This window comes from Pholcus phalangioides, unplaced genomic scaffold (assembly GCF_987345545.1).
Source record: "Pholcus phalangioides strain wild (caught in Gottingen) unplaced genomic scaffold, Ppha-v1.0 ptg000009l_1, whole genome shotgun sequence".
In the NCBI taxonomy this organism is placed as follows: Eukaryota; Metazoa; Arthropoda; class Arachnida; order Araneae; family Pholcidae; genus Pholcus; species Pholcus phalangioides.
The window spans coordinates 30,233,403-30,250,329 of record NW_028301602.1 but is presented as its reverse complement, the minus strand read 5'-3'; the positions used below and the strand labels follow the sequence as shown (position 1 = coordinate 30,250,329).

The following is a 16,927-nucleotide window of genomic DNA, read 5'->3' as shown; positions in this document are numbered from 1 at the left end:
AATAAGGGAGGGATTCAGATGTTAATGATGTCTTAATTATGTACTCGGGAGAGATTTTCAGCGGGGGAATAGAATCATCGTTTCAAATAATTTCTGGATTTTTGATCCACTAATTGGTTAGAAACATTTCGTAATTTTTCCGTGGAGATTAAGGTGACAGTATGTCGTCTCCGCCTAACCAGAACATGGCCCGCCGCTATGCCTTAACAAAGAGATATAAGAGACTGCATATCTCGTATGCTTACTTTTTTTTTTTTTTGGCCCTTTCAACGAAGGAAACTTGAATTCGAACTTTCTCTTTACTAAACTTATGGGTATAGATTAGGGGCTCCACAACCTCCAGCCCGAGGGCCAAAGGTGGCCCGCCAAGACGTTCCATTTCTCTCACAAAAGTGTTGTTCCATTGGAAAAGTATCAATACACACACGGTACGATAAGATTCGAAGGCTGAGCATATTTTCTTTATAAAAATAGGGGAAATCGCAATCCATACGGGTTATCACCAATTATCGCCAAAAAATTGTCAAATGCAAGTAAAGTTGCCAATTACAGCCAAAAAATTGTCAAAGGCAAGTAAATTTGTCAATTATAGAGAAGAAACGTTTTCAAAGGCAGTAATTTCATTAAAATAAAGTCATGAAAATAATCTTAATTTTTTATCTCAAAAATTCAAGCAATTCTCTTTGAAAATAAGGGGAAAAAATATTTTAAAGAAAAAGTTAGCGTGACCAAAATTACGGGAATGTGTCTTAAAACACCTGTTATATAGTCACCAACCATCTAAGTTTCTGGCCCGCAAGTGGCAGACATACCGGATATCTGGTCCGTGACTGGAAAGGTTGTGCAACTTTGGTCTACGGATAATATGAAATTTCATTAATAGAAATATACAGGGTGATTCACAAAGAAGTCCGCAGTTTCCAGATGTTATAAAACAGTGACAGTTGAAGATAGAGATCTCAACTGCGATCCGTAGATTTGAGAGACCTGTACGCTCAAAATGGCAGTATTGGCAGTAGAGAAGGCATTTTGTGTTCTTGTGTCTTTTTTTACGAGAAGAAAATTTGCAGTGGATGCCATAGTTGTTAGAAGATGACCCTATTCTCCAACTGGACTGAAAATGACAAAACCCAGCAATTACAAATTCTGTTTTTCTCAATTCAGGGATACAAAACCACCACTGCAGACGCTGCCATTTTGACTGACTACCAAACCGTATATATGCGTCTCGTAAATACTCTTTTGAGAAACTTATAACAAAATGGCACATGTAGAAATGGGCCATTTTGACTGACTAGTCACGTGACATTCCCGCTATCGCCTACGTCACTTCACTGAGTAGCGGGACACAAGTAGAAAAGTTAAAAAAAAAAAATTAAAAGGAAACCAGTATAATTAGATAACTATATAATATAAGAGATATTCTTATGTATTATACTATACTCTCTCTTATCTGTAAGTATTACAGATAATAGAGTAGGTACGAAGTACATTTCTCTTTTCACCCACACGTAAATGTTCTCTTTCGCTCTTTCATATAGGCTACATATAGTAGAAGGATACATGACGGGATAAAAATAACTACTTTTTTTCATAGGGTTGCAACAACACTTCGTGATGATGGGGAGAGAGCAAATAAAACAGGGAAGACTTATTTGAATTTATTCCACTGGTGTTTGGACAAAACCAATTTGCGGGAAAAATAAATATTTGCCGGCATTTATGTTTTTAATGCATTTTTGTGTACCAAAAATTCAAAAACATTTTGGAAATTCCAGAAAAAAAATGAATGCTTGAGTCTGAAAGGGATAGAAGTCAATGCTATAAATATTCAGGCATTTCTATCATCGAACGTGCTATGCTACACCCCCTAAAAAATTTGCCTCATTCAAAAGAATTTTCTGATTGAATTTTATAGAGGAAACAAAATAAGAAATCGCTATCATCTCTGTGTGTGTGTGTGTGTGTGTGGGAGACAATATGCTTTCCGTTTAGTCAAAGGTCGATAAAAAAGCGCCACGTTGGCTGAATTATATTGGAATTTCACTCTGCTCACATTGCCTCTTGGATCTAAAAAATTCGTGATTCTACTGTTACAGAATGGTAGTAGTGGCAGTACATAGTGGTTACAGAATGGACCATTCTGGAAGAACTTTATGGACATGAGGTGAATTCAGCCCCATGCACCATCATCTGGAAAGCTATTCCTGTTACCAAAAACCCATAAAGAAACGTCCAAAAAAATTGGAATTTTTCCCCTAGAACGTTGATATATATATATCTTTTTTTTTTACAACATAAGTCAAATGTTTTATGCCTTTTCTATAAAAAGATGGAGAACAATCGTACTAAACAAAGGATATGAGAGAGAAATTCCAATGTGCAAGTAAAGTTTTCGGCCGTATCTCGTATAGTTAAATGAAGGGTAAAAGAAAAAAGAATAACAGTAGAAATATACGAATACTTGGATATGGTTTTCTTTGGAGAAGAAATTTATTTTTTCCTAGAAGATTCCAAGGGATCTATCCACAGAGAGGCAAGTTTTATTCCGGTGGAAGTTTCTGGTATAGACCAAAACTATTTTTCCAACTTGTGAAGCCTAAACAACAACGAAAGAAAGCAAAAAGTTTGGCCTAAAAGAAAGGCCGTGAACAAAATCGCCATCAGTAAGGATAGTTTTGTTTTTCTTCGGGGGAGAAAAAAATAGCAAAAAGTTGCCGAAATTCCCTGAGGTTTTTTTCTTTTCCCCAACCCCTTTCACTCAAATCTAAGGTTCCCTTGGCGTCAAACAAAACTATAAAATACCAAAAAAGTTGTGGAGAAGGGCGCCCCCCCCCCCCAAACGATCCAAGTGTTGAGCAAGCAAAGGGCAATAAAATTGAAGAAACAATAGAAGAAGCTGAAGAAATAACAAAAAAGTAGAGATTCTGCTGGTGGGCAATAAAACTGCCAAAGGATAGGAACCATTTGATGTTCTCGGCTAGGCGGGAATCCTGGAAAAGCGGGGAGAGCGATAGATACCTCCTGCGCGATCCTACACACTATACGGTATAGCGTTCTTTTCCATCACTGAATGCGCCTCTGGCTAACACATCGCGACATAGAATACGAGACCATCATAGAAACTTCATCACCTGGGATGTAGGAAACATTCTCCGCGTTGCAATATCATGATAGTGCCACTACGTTTTATTTTTTTGAGAATTGGAAAGGACATCATCATCATCAATTGATGAGATTGTCACGGGGTAGCTGAAAGTGTTATTTGCAGTATTTATTGCATTTCACTAGAAATAACCGAAACCAGAAATTTCCATTCAAAAATATCTCTTTTGGAATAGTATTAGTATATATACGGTGTTAATTAAAATAGTAAGTGTTGTTTTTCTTTTACTAATGCAGCCGGTTCGGACATTCGTTTGTTTCCCTAAATTTAGGGAAAAGAAGGGGGAAAGTGATAAATATCGTTAAAAACTCTAAAATAAAACCAATTTTTACGAAGTTAGAGCATGTTGTTAACTACTAGGCAAGACCACTACTACTACTTGACATGCAAGTCAGAACGCGGTAGCCCGGTCGACAAGACACTCGCCTAAAGTACCAAAGGATGGTTAGAGGTGTCGCGAGTTCGATACCCAGTTCGTCCTTGTCAGAAAAGTTTTTTGACACAGGGGTACAGCAAAAAAAAAAAAAAACGGCGACTTGACCGCAGCAAAAAAATTGCTACCAAAGGGAGTCCCCCATTGAGGGGTTAGCGCACCAACCACTCGATGAGTATAAAAAACAAGCCTGCCGTTCGGAATCGGCAATAAATTGTAGGTCCCGGTCTCTAGTTAGCCCTCGTGTGCAGAAAATGACCGTGGTGCGACAAAAATGATCAAATGACATGCAAGTCATTCACATTCCTCTGTGGAATTCCCAATTAATCGGTACGTACATGACGGAATGTTTATTCTGAACGTATGTGCGGCCCCTAACGTATTTATGTTTCCAGAGCTGAAATTGCTTCGTTTTCTTGCTGGTGCTGCCATCTATCCTCTTATTTCCAAGACCACGTGAGACTACAACTTTACCGAACATGCACCTCGCACACATTCCTCTGAGGAATTTCTGACAAATCTGAACACGTGTTGTGTGAGTGTATGTACTGTATGTGCATGGCCCTTGCGTATTTATGTTGTTAGAGTTGTTCTTGTTTCGTGTTCTTGCTAGTGCTGCCATCTGTGTCCTATATTCAAAAGCAAAAAGGGTAAATGCTTGAATTTTTTCTTGTTATGTCAGTATCGTGTTCTGGGTCTGCCTGCTCTGTGCAGATAGACATTTTCAAATGAGAGACCGGCTCACGCGCATTCGCTCCTCGAATCAGGTAAACCGCAGAAAACCAGATTCAGCCAGCCACCACTATGCCACCAACTGGGTTCGAACATGGATCCTCACAATGAGAATTTTTAATGCGTTAAAGTAGGCTGCGTGTTGTATTCTAGAAACGATCCATAAACCATGGGGGAAAAAAACGATGACTAAAAGTTGGCCAAGAATTCAGAGAAAAGATAATTTTTTTTTTCAAATGACACATCTCTGAATTATCCAAATCATTAGGAGGAAACTCGAGTTAAATTGGAAATTTCAACATTAAATTGAATACAAAACTAAAAGGGGAATTACTAAAATTCGAATAATCCAAGAATGCGGATTATCCAAGTTCGCATTCGTATTGCTTACGTAAGGGGAGTGCATAAAAAATTATATTTCGTAACTTTTAAAAAATATATTTTTGTTTAACTCAAACCGCTTTTACGATGTTGTGTAACATCATTTCTGTGCTCAAATGGCAAAATGTCATAAGTCACTTTTCCTAAAAAATGGAATTGTTCGCATTCCGGGTAAAAATTTTTGAAGTTTGGCAAAATTTCGTCTTTCTCTTTCAGTTTTTGAGGAAACGACGGAGGCAAATTGTAATAACTCAATAAAAACCATAGTATTGCATTTTGGCAAAATGTTATTTACAAATTTGCCGTTGCGAAATTTTGAAAAAGCTACTTATAACATTTTGCCAACTGAAAACAGATTTGATGTATATGTTTTCGTGGGCAAAAGTTGACTCCAAGTGAAACGGTTCAGGATTTGGCTATAAGTAACGATAAGAGAGAAAGTGTAGCTTTATAATTATTTTTTTATAGTGTAAAAGGGAAATAGAGATAGCAAAATAGTAGTAGCATTCAATTGAACTGTTTTCTTCATTTTAGCGACTTTAATCTTGTGGACGACTCGATAACATAAATAATGATTGTACCTAATAAATAAATCATTAAATAAATCTTTGGAAATAATCATTAGGAGAAAACCTCTTAGGATCCGTATGATGTCCTCTTTTTATGAAGAACGATCATTTCGACCTCATATTTCGAGTGCAACAAAGAAGCCAAATAACACTGATAATTCCTCGAATAACACGGATCAGATTTTAATCCTAGCACTCTTATCAGTCTCCTTAAACAGGCCGTTGTCCGTCATTAGCGATTGTATACACGATACCCTCGGCTAACCTGAGGATCATCAATCGTCTTGATGCCGAAAAAAGAACCGGAAAGAAGTAACCAATCGGAATGTGTCTGACGATTGACGTCGTCGACCTTTCATCAAAATGAGAGGCGGAAGAGAAACGGCTAGTTTTCTTAGATATGAACAGATATTTGAGAAGGATTCTCAAGTATCTCAAAGTATCTCTACTTTGAGTAGTCTTCTAAGCCAGTGGTTCTCGACCTTGGGAAGCCCGTGGCCCGGTTGATTCCCCTTTTTGTAAGTGGAAGACTGTCATACACACAGCTAAGGGGCCATTCAAGTATTACGTCAACAAATTTTTAGCCATTTTTGACCCCCTTCCCGTCAGCACTGTCCCCTACCTCCTAACGCATATTGGTGGGATCAGAGACGTACGTGGGAGGGGGGGGAATGGGGGCTCGTGCACCCCCCTTGACGAACATTTATTTTTTTAATGTAAAAAGTACTTTCCAACTAATTTCCAAAGAAAATACCTTTATATGTACAATCATAATCCCATAATCAATTTCTGTTAATCTCAATGCTATTTGAAGGCTAAGAACTCAAAATTTATTTTTAAGAAATTCATTGTGACCCACCCTTTAAGACATATGGTAAACCCTTGGCCCACGGATCAAATGTCTGCCTGAAGGTTATCTGATGTGGCCTGCCCTCTCAAACCTAATTTTGTAAAAATGATCTAAGCGGCACATTTACAGATCGCTTAAATGACCTGTGGCAATGTTCCTGAACATTTAAGCGGCCCGTGGCACATTCACAAATCACTTAAATAACCCGCGGTACAGTTCTAGAACACCCCCCCCCCCCGTCTTCAAAAGTCAGAAAATCGGAAACCCCCTTAACCTCCCATCTATGCTGATACAATACTTGAATGGCCCCTAATGAGAAATAAGTGGGAAAAAATGAAACTGAATCGCTCACGGCCCAGCGGATGAAAAACACTGTTCTACGCAAGTGTTTCTCAAACTATGGTCCGCGGACCAGATTTGACAATTTAATTTTAATCGAATTAAAACTCATTCATTCTGTTGTATGAAAGTCATATATTAGTAATATCTTTCTTTTTTCAAATGAAAGATTAGACCTTTTCGACTTAGCATGGTCATGTTTCATTCAGAAAAATAAGAACATGGCTCCCACTCTGTGCCAAAGAGGGATATAAGCAGGTATAAATTGCCGAAGGACAAGGAAATAAAGGGCTGCTAGTGCTAAAGCAGCTACTATTAAACCACACATGCAACTTGTCCATATTCCTCCACGGAACTTCTAACGAATTGGTACATGTTGGAATGTCGGGGTATGTGTTGTGAACTTGACGTGACGTTTGTTTCTGTGTAATGCTTGTTATCGTGCCGCCATCTATTTCTTCGAACCATGAGTGAAGTGTAAAATGAATGAAAGTTTGTAGTGCTGTAGGCTTGTTGCTCTCTGCTCTGAGACGTTTTAACGGGGAGATCGGCAAAAAAAAGGGCTGATGAAAACCGCAGTAAAACAGGTAGCAATTATCTCACGAAAAAAAGTGGTGATTTCATATAGAATATACGTGCTCCATTCCCGCTAGCCAAATGCGACCCGTGACATCAAGCCTAATTTCATGAAAATATAAACTAGGTAGAAAATTACCAGATGACTTATGTGATTTGCAGTCACCGAGGCACAGTTTCAGAGACTATAAGCGACCCGTGGCACATTTAAAGTTCACTTAATTGACCGTGCATATTTACAGATCTTTCAAGTGGCCCGTAGCATATTTATAGTCAGCTCCAAAGTATTTAAGTGGCCCGCGAGTTTCAGAGTGCTAGTTTCCCGCGGCACATTCGCTTATCGCGTGACTCACGGCATATTTGCACATCACTGCGGCACAAATCCAGTGCACCTAATAAGCGACCCACGGCACTCAAAGTAGTGGCATCTTGACGCGTTGGCCCACTCGGGCACGGTCCGGGAGCCTCAAGAGAAGAGAGGCCTCACAAAAATGAGAACCGGTTGAAATTTTCTAGAATTTACAAGGTAGGGTGCCATTTGGCCCGGGGACCCATGAATCTCTTAAGGGGACGGTAAAATAAATAGCCATAATTATCACAATGAAATTTATAGCCATAATTATCACAATGCAATTTATAGCCATAATTATCACAATGCAATTTATAGCCATAATTATCACAATGCAATTTATAGCCATAATTATCACAATGCAATTTATAGCCATACTTATCACAATGCAATTTATAGCCATACTTATCACAATGCAATTTATAGCCATACTTATCACAATGCAATTTATAGCCATACTTATCACAATGCAATTTATAGCCATACTTATCAGTTATCACAATGCAATTTATAGCCATACTTATCAGTTATCACAATGCAATTTATAGCCATACTTATCAGTTATCACAATGCAATTTATAGCCATACTTATCAGTTATCACAATGCAATTTATAGCCATACTTATCAGTTATCACAATGCAATTTATAGCCATACTTATCAGTTATCACAATGCAATTTATAGCCATACTTATCAGTTATCACAATGCAATTTATAGCCATACTTATCAGTTATCACAATGCAATTTATAGCCATACTTATCAGTTATCACAATGCAATTTATAGCCATACTTATCAGTTATCACAATGCAATTTATAGCCATACTTATCAGTTATCACAATGCAATTTATAGCCATACTTATCAGTTATCACAATGCAATTTATAGCCATACTTATCAGTTATCACAATGCAATTTATAGCCATACTTATCAGTTATCACAATGCAATTTATAGCCATACTTATCAGTTATCACAATGCAATTTATATAGCTACTTATCAGTTATAACAATGTAATTAATAACAATAATTATCACAATGCAATCTATAGAATGCGATAGTTCTTTGCAATCACGATTTTAGTGAAGATAAAAAATCCAAATCAGCGTCGTTGTATGAAAATGTCGAAACGGCCAAAAATACAAGAACGTCTCATAAAATACTGGTCATATGGCCACACCACTCACGATATGAAGTGAGTGGGCCGTCAAACTGTTTCCGACTTTTAATGGTCCTTGGGCTCAGGAAGGTTGAGAAACGCTGATCCAAGCGATAAAATTAGATTTTTTTTTCTAGTTTTTCGTATCAAAAATTCAATTGTCTCAGAAGTATTTTTGTTGTTTCCAGATCGGTGGTATTGGTACCAGCAAGCGAGAAGCCAACTCATCAGGAACTTACAGGACGACCGGAATTACAATGTGGCCAAAAATCTGATTCTATTCGTTGGCGACGGCATGGGACTCACGACGGTCACCACAGCGAGAATACTTGGCGGTCAAAGGAAAGGACACACGGGTGAAGAGAACGAGCTGGCTTTCGAGAAATTCCAACATGTGGCACTGGCGAAAGTATGTATCGCGACCATATTCATCACATTTGCATAGTGAAACCTTTCAGTGAGAGCCAACTTCTACAACTAAAAAAAGTTGGCTGTTTGAAGAGAAGTGCGCCCCATTTTATCTCTATTATTCCATATCTCTCTCTACTAGTCTCATCTCCATCTCTCTCTCTCTACCATCAACCCCCTCTCTCTGTTTACCGATCTACCTCTCTACTAATCACCCCCATATCTCTCTACCCATCTGCTTCTCTAATAATCTCCCCATATCTCTCTTTCTTTACCAATCACCCCCCCCCCAAATATCTCTCTCTCTCCACCAATCACCCCCATATCTCTCTCTCTCTCTACCAATCACCCCCATATCTCTCTCTCTCTCTACCAATCACCCCCATATCTCTCTCTCTCTCTACCAATCACCCCCATATCTCTCTCTCTCTCTACCAATCACCCCCATATCTCTCTCTATACGGATCTGCCTCTCTAATATTTTCTCCCATATCTCTCTTTCTCTCTCTCCACCGATCTACCTCTCTACTCTTCCATCTCTCTCTCTCTCTCTACCAATCGCCTCTCTTCTCCTCCACATCTCTCTCTCTCCACCGATCTACCTCTCTACTCTCTACTAATCACCTCTCTACTAATCACCTCTCTACTAATCACCTCTCTACTAATCACCTCTCTACTAATCACCTCTCTACTAATCACCTCTCTACTAATCACCTCTCTACTCCTCCACATCTCTCTCTCTCTATCTACCAATCACCCCTCTACTACTCCACATCTCTCTCTCTCTCTCTCTCTCTCTCTCTACAAATCACCCCCATCTTTCTCACTCCCCATCTATATGCCTATATATTTACTGATGACCCACCTTTCTACCCACATCATTCTTATCTCCTCCTCAAAATGTCTCTTTTCATCTCTCTATCCATCTGTATGTGCAATACCTATCTATTTCAATTTTTCTCCCTCTCCCCATTGATATCCCTCTCTGCCCCCCCCATTCCTTTTTATCGCATTCTTCATCTCTATTTCTATATGATATTATATTGCGTCTATACCTGAAAAGGGGGTGCATAGGTATCAGGGAGTAGGGCATTTTACTAGAGAATCGTTGGTCTTAGAGGCAGACTTCGAATTAGAAAAAGTATTCAAATAACGTATTGTACTCACAGATACGTCATTCATGTTCGGAGAGGTTATTAAAGTAAAAAAATTAACTTTGTATACCGTGCCCGTGTGCCCGGAACCCCAATTATAAAGTTGTGCTGATGCCGACTAAAAAAATTCGTTCGTTTCTATTCAAGAGCAGTATTCCCTGAGATATTAGAATTCAAAAAATGGAGGAAAGTTGGGAAGAAACAGCATTATAAATGCGGGAAACCCGTTTTACCCGCATTTAATGCTGTTCGTCTCTTTCTTTGTCATTTCGTGCCCTCTATCTCCCTCTCCCTTGCACTCTCTCTCTCTCTCTTTCTCCATCTATCTATTCATCTTTGCCTATGGTTACCCCCTCCTCCTTGCAGATATTATCATCAATTTTTTTTCTCATACTCTACTTTTATTTTTTGACACAATTTTTAAGGATCACAAGTGCACGAATCAGGATCATGAGTGCACGAAAAAGAAAAAAAAATTAAAATACAATATAAACATCGTATTTTTTTTTTTCAAGAAGGGGGAAAAAACCAAAGAATAAATGTGTTTTCGCCTTGTTTTTATCCAGGGACGAAACCATCTCCAATTAATAGATGGTAGAGTAACAGAGCTAAGAAAAGCAAAAAAAAGGTTAGGGCTAGTAAAAAATTCCTTTCAGAGGCGGTAATAGTAATACCCCGCACGGTGATATATATATACGGTTCATAAATTCTTACGATGTTTGCGTCTTTTTCATGTATGTGGACGACGTGTATATACGCACGACACTCGATATTCAGAGGTGCTCTCTCTCTCCCTCAGTGCAATAAAAAGATTCTCTATCTCTCCTGTCTAATGCAAAATTCCAATCAAGGTAAAAGCATAAGAGTTAGGGGGGATGAGAAAAAAAAAAAATACACAAATCACTGGAAATGTTTTTCGAGCGCACACATACAAAAAAGAAGAAGCGCCATGTTTTTATGGAAGAGATTTATATATTATAACGTTGTGTTGCGCTCTGGATTCACGTCGTCTACCACATAATACGATCTTAAAATAAAAAAATCTGCCATGATTCTTATTAAGCTAAGTAGCGCTCTCGGTTATCTGATACTGTGCGCTATTTGGTTGTATGTGCGCTAAATAATAATAAAATTTCGTGCAATTTGCGTTCATGAAATAAATTAAGATTTCTTCTATTTGGATGTGTATTCAAGGCGCATGAAAATTTGATTATTTGGGGTTTTTTTTTATTCCTGTGGAATTCTTCTGTTAGATGTATCAGGTATACAAATAAGTTTTGAGACTGCAAGATGCACAGTTCGTCAATATGGCGGCTGAGGTGATCGAGTGGTCATAGTGATGGACTCGGATCCGGGTTCAAACCCCACAGTCGTCGCAATGGTGGTCGGCTGAAGTTGATTTTCTGCGGTTTCCAACTTCCAAGCGCGAATGCGAGCCGATCTCCCTGTTAAAAAGTTTCGCCGCAGAGAGCAACAGTCCTACACAACGGTATAATTATTCAATCATTACAGTGTTCACTTACTATGAGTTGAGGAAAAACTCATAGTTTAAAAAAATTATTGAAGATTGCAGCACTACACATAACAAGCATTACACAGAAACTAATTTCATGGAAGGTTCACTATACGTACACACGCATTCCAACATGTACCAATTCGATAGATTCGTTCGAGTTTCCACTCATTCGAAGCTGTAGCTGTAACTCCTTTTAAATCTCTACAAGTTGAAGACTAATATCTCTGACCTTAAACCCAAGTCCTAACTCGGCCCTTATCTCATCAACCGTTCATCGTAGAGGTTCCAGTTTCAATGGTTCCAGTTTAAAAAATTCTCAAAAAATGTTCAAAAATCACCCTGTGCCAGTTTTGAACGTAATAATACAATGTGCCACAAAATAAAAAAATCTACATTTTTATGTGGATATCCTGTCTCGAAAACCCCCTATTACATATTTTCTGTCCTGTTTGTTCTGAGGACAACAAAAAAAATATTTGAATTCAAAAATCGAAGAAAAGTTGGAAAAGAAATGCATAAATGAGGGAAAGAACCTCTGTCCGTTAGTTTGTGCTGTTTTTTTTAACAACTTTTCTCCGATTTTTTTAATTCATATCTCAGTGAATATTATACTTGTGGAAACGTGAAATTTTTTTTTGATGGCCTCCGAACACAACAGGGCAGCAACTTTCTACTTGGAGGACGGGAGAACATATAAAAATTGAGATGATTTTTGTTATTTTGTGACACACTGTGTGTATTTTAACTCCCAAAACTCATGCAGGGTGATTTCTGAATACATTTTGAGCATTTTTTAAACTGAAACTACACCTCTACGACGAACGGTTGTTGAGAAATACCGAGTTAGGACTTAAAGAACCTTTGTAAGTATTATTAGTGAGAGAGAGAGAGAGAATAGGAATAACCCTAGTTCGTTCTCTCTCTCTCTCTCACATTGAGTTTATTTAATAAACGAAGATGGTCAGTTGCACTGGAAGGTAAGCGTGGCTACAGAATTGCACTGGATGCAATCCCCCCCTCCCCCCCCCGTTACGTCAAGTACCCCCCCCCCCCTCACAAATACTAATTATTGATAGTTTTTTTTACTCGCTTCTTCGCACTATTTTCATATCACACTTTATCCAGGCCTAAGATCAGGTATAAAATATATTTGCGGGGTCGAAATTCCCTTGAATTTAATTTAATGAAATTTCCTCATCTTAAAGCTTGATTTTCTTTGTGTTGCGAATACAGCACGAAATCTCGTGAGTTTTCTACTTCCCTCATACTTCCTGCGATCGGCCACAGAAAATGGGAGGGATATCACTCCTACATGGAAGGGGGGGTAACACAAGAGAAATACGAGAATAAAATATCGTCAAAAGGGAACCACGGGCGAAAAGGGTTAATAAACACTGCTTTCCTATACTGCCAACGCCATCTATCATGTATAAGGTTCGTGAATCCTACCTTTTGAGGGGAAAGGGGGTTCATGTATACGGAGTTTGATGACACCTCCCTCCACGGTGCAACGAACCCGTGTAATAAGAGGAACGTCCAGTGCAATTGAACCTCGGATTTGATTGACAAGTTCTGCGGGCAGTGCAACTGACCCTTGTCCTTCCTGTTAAACACGGTGCCTTCGATCTGTACCACTAAAAGACAAACAATTTTTTAAATTTTACCCATGAAATTTTACTCGCAAATATTGCAAAACATGCAATTTAGGCAACTCTCGCAAGAAAGGGCAGGGTTTCCGAGGAACTGGGAATGAAAAGGCAAAAAATCTCCCCCTCTCCGATCCATACACACATAATAGAGCAGACAACTTTAGAGAGGAAAGATCGCGATATTTTTTTCCCTCCATAAATGGCTATTACTGTGGAAGGAAGAACTTTTTTTCCTCCTCTTCCTCCCAAAATCGCCATATTTTGGTGAATTCTGGGGGGGGGGGGTAAAGCATGTATCCTTCGAATACGTGGGTTGTGACCCTGCGGTCTATTAAAAAACAATGTGTCGACGGACACTATCATCTCTCTCTCTCATTTTGGTGATAAAGTTCTGGATACTCTGAATATGTATTTGCTTTATAGCTGTTCTTTTCAAAGGGTTGAAGAAAAACTGTGTGTTTGTTTGACTATTCATTTCTCTCTTTCATTTGTCATGCTAAGACCTACAACACTGACAGTCAGGTTGGTGATTCGGGTGCGTGTGCAACAGCCCTACTGTGTGGTGTTAAAGGGAGATTCGAGACGGTAGGACTGGACGACAGCGGAAGATTCAACAACTGCCAGAGTAGCTTCGAATCGAGGATTCCGTCTTTGGCTGACTGGGCTCAAGCTGAAGGTGAAGATGAAAAATCTCGTCCCCGGATACGGTCATTTCCAGGCCGATCCGTTTTAACAATTTTTTGTATGCTCATGACATGAATTTGTATGGCACGATAGTAATAGAAATATTTTTGTGAAGGTAAGTCGACTGGAATGGTGACCACGACTAGAGTGACGCACGCCACACCGGCAGCTATGTTCGGACATTCAGCGAGTAGGTACTGGGAAAGCGATGACAAGGTTCCGGAAGATGGTCGCCAATCGTGTAAAGACCTCGCTAGACAACTCATCGAAAATGATCCTGGAAGAAACATCAATGTATGTTATTTTATTATAACTATTTTTTTTTTTTAATTTTCTGTTGCTAATATCTCAATAGAAAAAAAAGGCAATTAATAATTTTCTCGTTTAATGATTTTAATGATTTCCTCTTTGCAGGCTGATTTATAATGCAGCCAAACTCGGTTATAACAACCTTGGTTGTAACGACAACTCGGCTTTAATGTCAATAGTTGTCCACCATGACTGATTTCCATGGAGAGTATGCGTTAATGAACCTTGCTTATAACGTCAATTAAAACACAACGTCCTTGGATATAACGACAAATTTTCTCGATCGTTTTATCTTATTTATTTATTGGGCTGTAATTGGGGTGATCATACGACCCGTGTTCGGGACATTGCTGTAATTTTTCCCCTTCCCGACGATTTTTATAAAAATGCCCTGTTTTTTAACGAAGCTTACTCTAGTTCAGTGTCTTTATTAAAATCGGGAGAGAGAAAGAGATGAAGAGCTAGTTTTCATAATTCATGAATTTTTTCATAAGGGTTCATTCAAGTATTACGTCAGCATCGGGGGGGGGGGAAAGAGGGTTTTGGATTTGCTGACTTTTGATGACAAGGTGGGGGGGGTGGTTTGAAGGTTGCTTACGTCATCAACCACCCCTTTTTGAAGATATGAAATATTCTAAGCTGCTGACGAAATTTTGCTGACAAGGGGGGGGGATCAAAAATGACTGAAAATCTGCTTACGTAATACTTGAATGGCCTATAATGAGTATTAATGTAAATATGAAAATATCAATCTCAGGTACTTGCCATGTAAGACATATTAGTTCACTTCAGACTTTCTGTAACGATAGCTGATGCCGCAAGCGATCACTCATTTGAAAAATTCTCTCCGCAGGAGTAGACCTTCACCCGAATACTTACATAACATGGAAATTCAAGCATTTTTTCCATCTTGGCTTCAAAATATGAAATCCAGATGGCAACATCAGCAAGAACATAAAAAGAGCAACTCTGGCAACATAAATACTTTAGAGTGGGTGAGACAGATATATAGACGGTGGTTACTTAATTCTCCTTGCCGCATTTTACTGACGAACTGTTGATCCTAGAGGCATACTTCCAGTTAGAAACAGTATCCAAATAACGTGTAGTACGCAGATATGTCATTTCCCCATGTTGCAAGGGGTTGTATAATTATTGAAATATAAAAATGTAACTTTTTAAACTCTTGTCCTCAAAAACCAAATTAGAAAGCTTTTGCCCTGTCTCTCTCTCTCTCTACTGAGCCCAAAAAAATTCCATGTCTCTAAGTGCAATCAATATTCACTGAAATATTTGAATTCAAAACCGGAGAAAAGTTGGGAATGAATAGCATACACACGAAGGAAGGAAGGGCTGTTCGTTAGTTTATGCTGTTCTTTCCCAACTTTTCTCCGTTTTTTTTTAAATTTATACGTCCCAGCGAATATTGCACTTGGAAACATGGAATATTTTTTTCTCAGTAGAGACAGCGCCACAATATTCTAATTAGATTTTTGAGAACAGGGTGTCCGTTTAAAAAGTAAATTTTAATATTTTACTAAATATACAATCCCTTGCAACATAAATGACGTAACTGTGGTCCACACGTTTTATTTGAATTTTTTTTTTTTTTTTCTAATTGGAAGTATTCTTCTAGGATCAACGGTTCGACGGTAATTTGCGGTGAGAGGAGTTAGGCACCCTGTATAGTAAAGAACTAATCTAAACAATTTCTGAAGTATCCGTGAAAACCTGTCAAGAAAACTAAGAATCGTGCTCGTCAAATCTTATTTCTCTCAAATTTCAATAAATTTCTACGGACTTACGCGTTAGTGATCAATTATCATGATGGGATTTCTCTTCCTCTAAAAGTTATGTATAGACTCGAGCAACAATTATTTTGTCTGGGCTTCTAATATATATATGTGTTCAATTGAGTTATAATATATATTATTTTTCTTCGCATAAAAAAATGAAGGTTATACTTGGAGGAGGAAGACGGCACTTTCTACCAAAGGAAGCTTTCGATTCGCACGTTTCTAATGATCTCGGACGGCGTGAGGACGGACGGGACCTGATCCAGGAATGGGAAAATGACAAGAAGACACGAGACCTCGATTACCAGTACGTCTGGAAGAAGAAAGATTTCGATTTGGTGGATCCAGCGAAGACCGACTACTTACTTGGTGAGTAGGTGCCTCAGTGAGTCGATGTCCATCTCGATACTCTCTCAGTTTAGCACTAAGAGGGATAAAGCAAAGAGTTAAAGTAGACTCGTAAAGAATTATGTATGAAAATCACCCAAAAAATAATGTATGTATATGTTACTGCCAAAGTCCCGATAACAAAAGACATGATTCGGGATCATCGTCAAGTTGGCGTATTTTTTCGTGATAATTATGTCCACGTTAGTTGTGGCAACCTATCAGACAGCAGTATGCTGTGACTTTTTTTCTCCAAAATTTGGCAAGAAAAACTATATGTTTATATAATTATTTATGTCGTATATTTCCCCTCTAAAATTTAACTTTTTTTTTCTCTCGTCACATGGAGCTAATCCAATACAGTACAGACATGTATCACACGTTGGCGATTTAAAAAAAATGGATTTAGCTCCTACCGGGACGTCTTACACCAGCACATCGAGCCTGGAATCCCACCACTTCGTGAAATC

The 16,927-nt window shown here is 38.5% G+C and overlaps 1 protein-coding gene across 1 annotated transcript in view; it reads left to right on the top strand.

Annotated features, from left to right (window-relative positions):
• LOC149082680 (alkaline phosphatase-like) overlaps positions 1 to 16,927 on the top strand; it is a 68,882-nt gene that overhangs the window by 37,649 nt on the left and 14,306 nt on the right. Inside the window, exons 2-5 of the mRNA XM_089235951.1 lie at positions 8,743 to 8,963; positions 13,783 to 13,957; positions 14,081 to 14,259; positions 16,232 to 16,439. Of these exons, the coding sequence (XP_089092077.1) occupies positions 8,743 to 8,963; positions 13,783 to 13,957; positions 14,081 to 14,259; positions 16,232 to 16,439 (783 nt within the window). The remainder of the gene's footprint in view (positions 1 to 8,742; positions 8,964 to 13,782; positions 13,958 to 14,080; positions 14,260 to 16,231; positions 16,440 to 16,927) is intronic.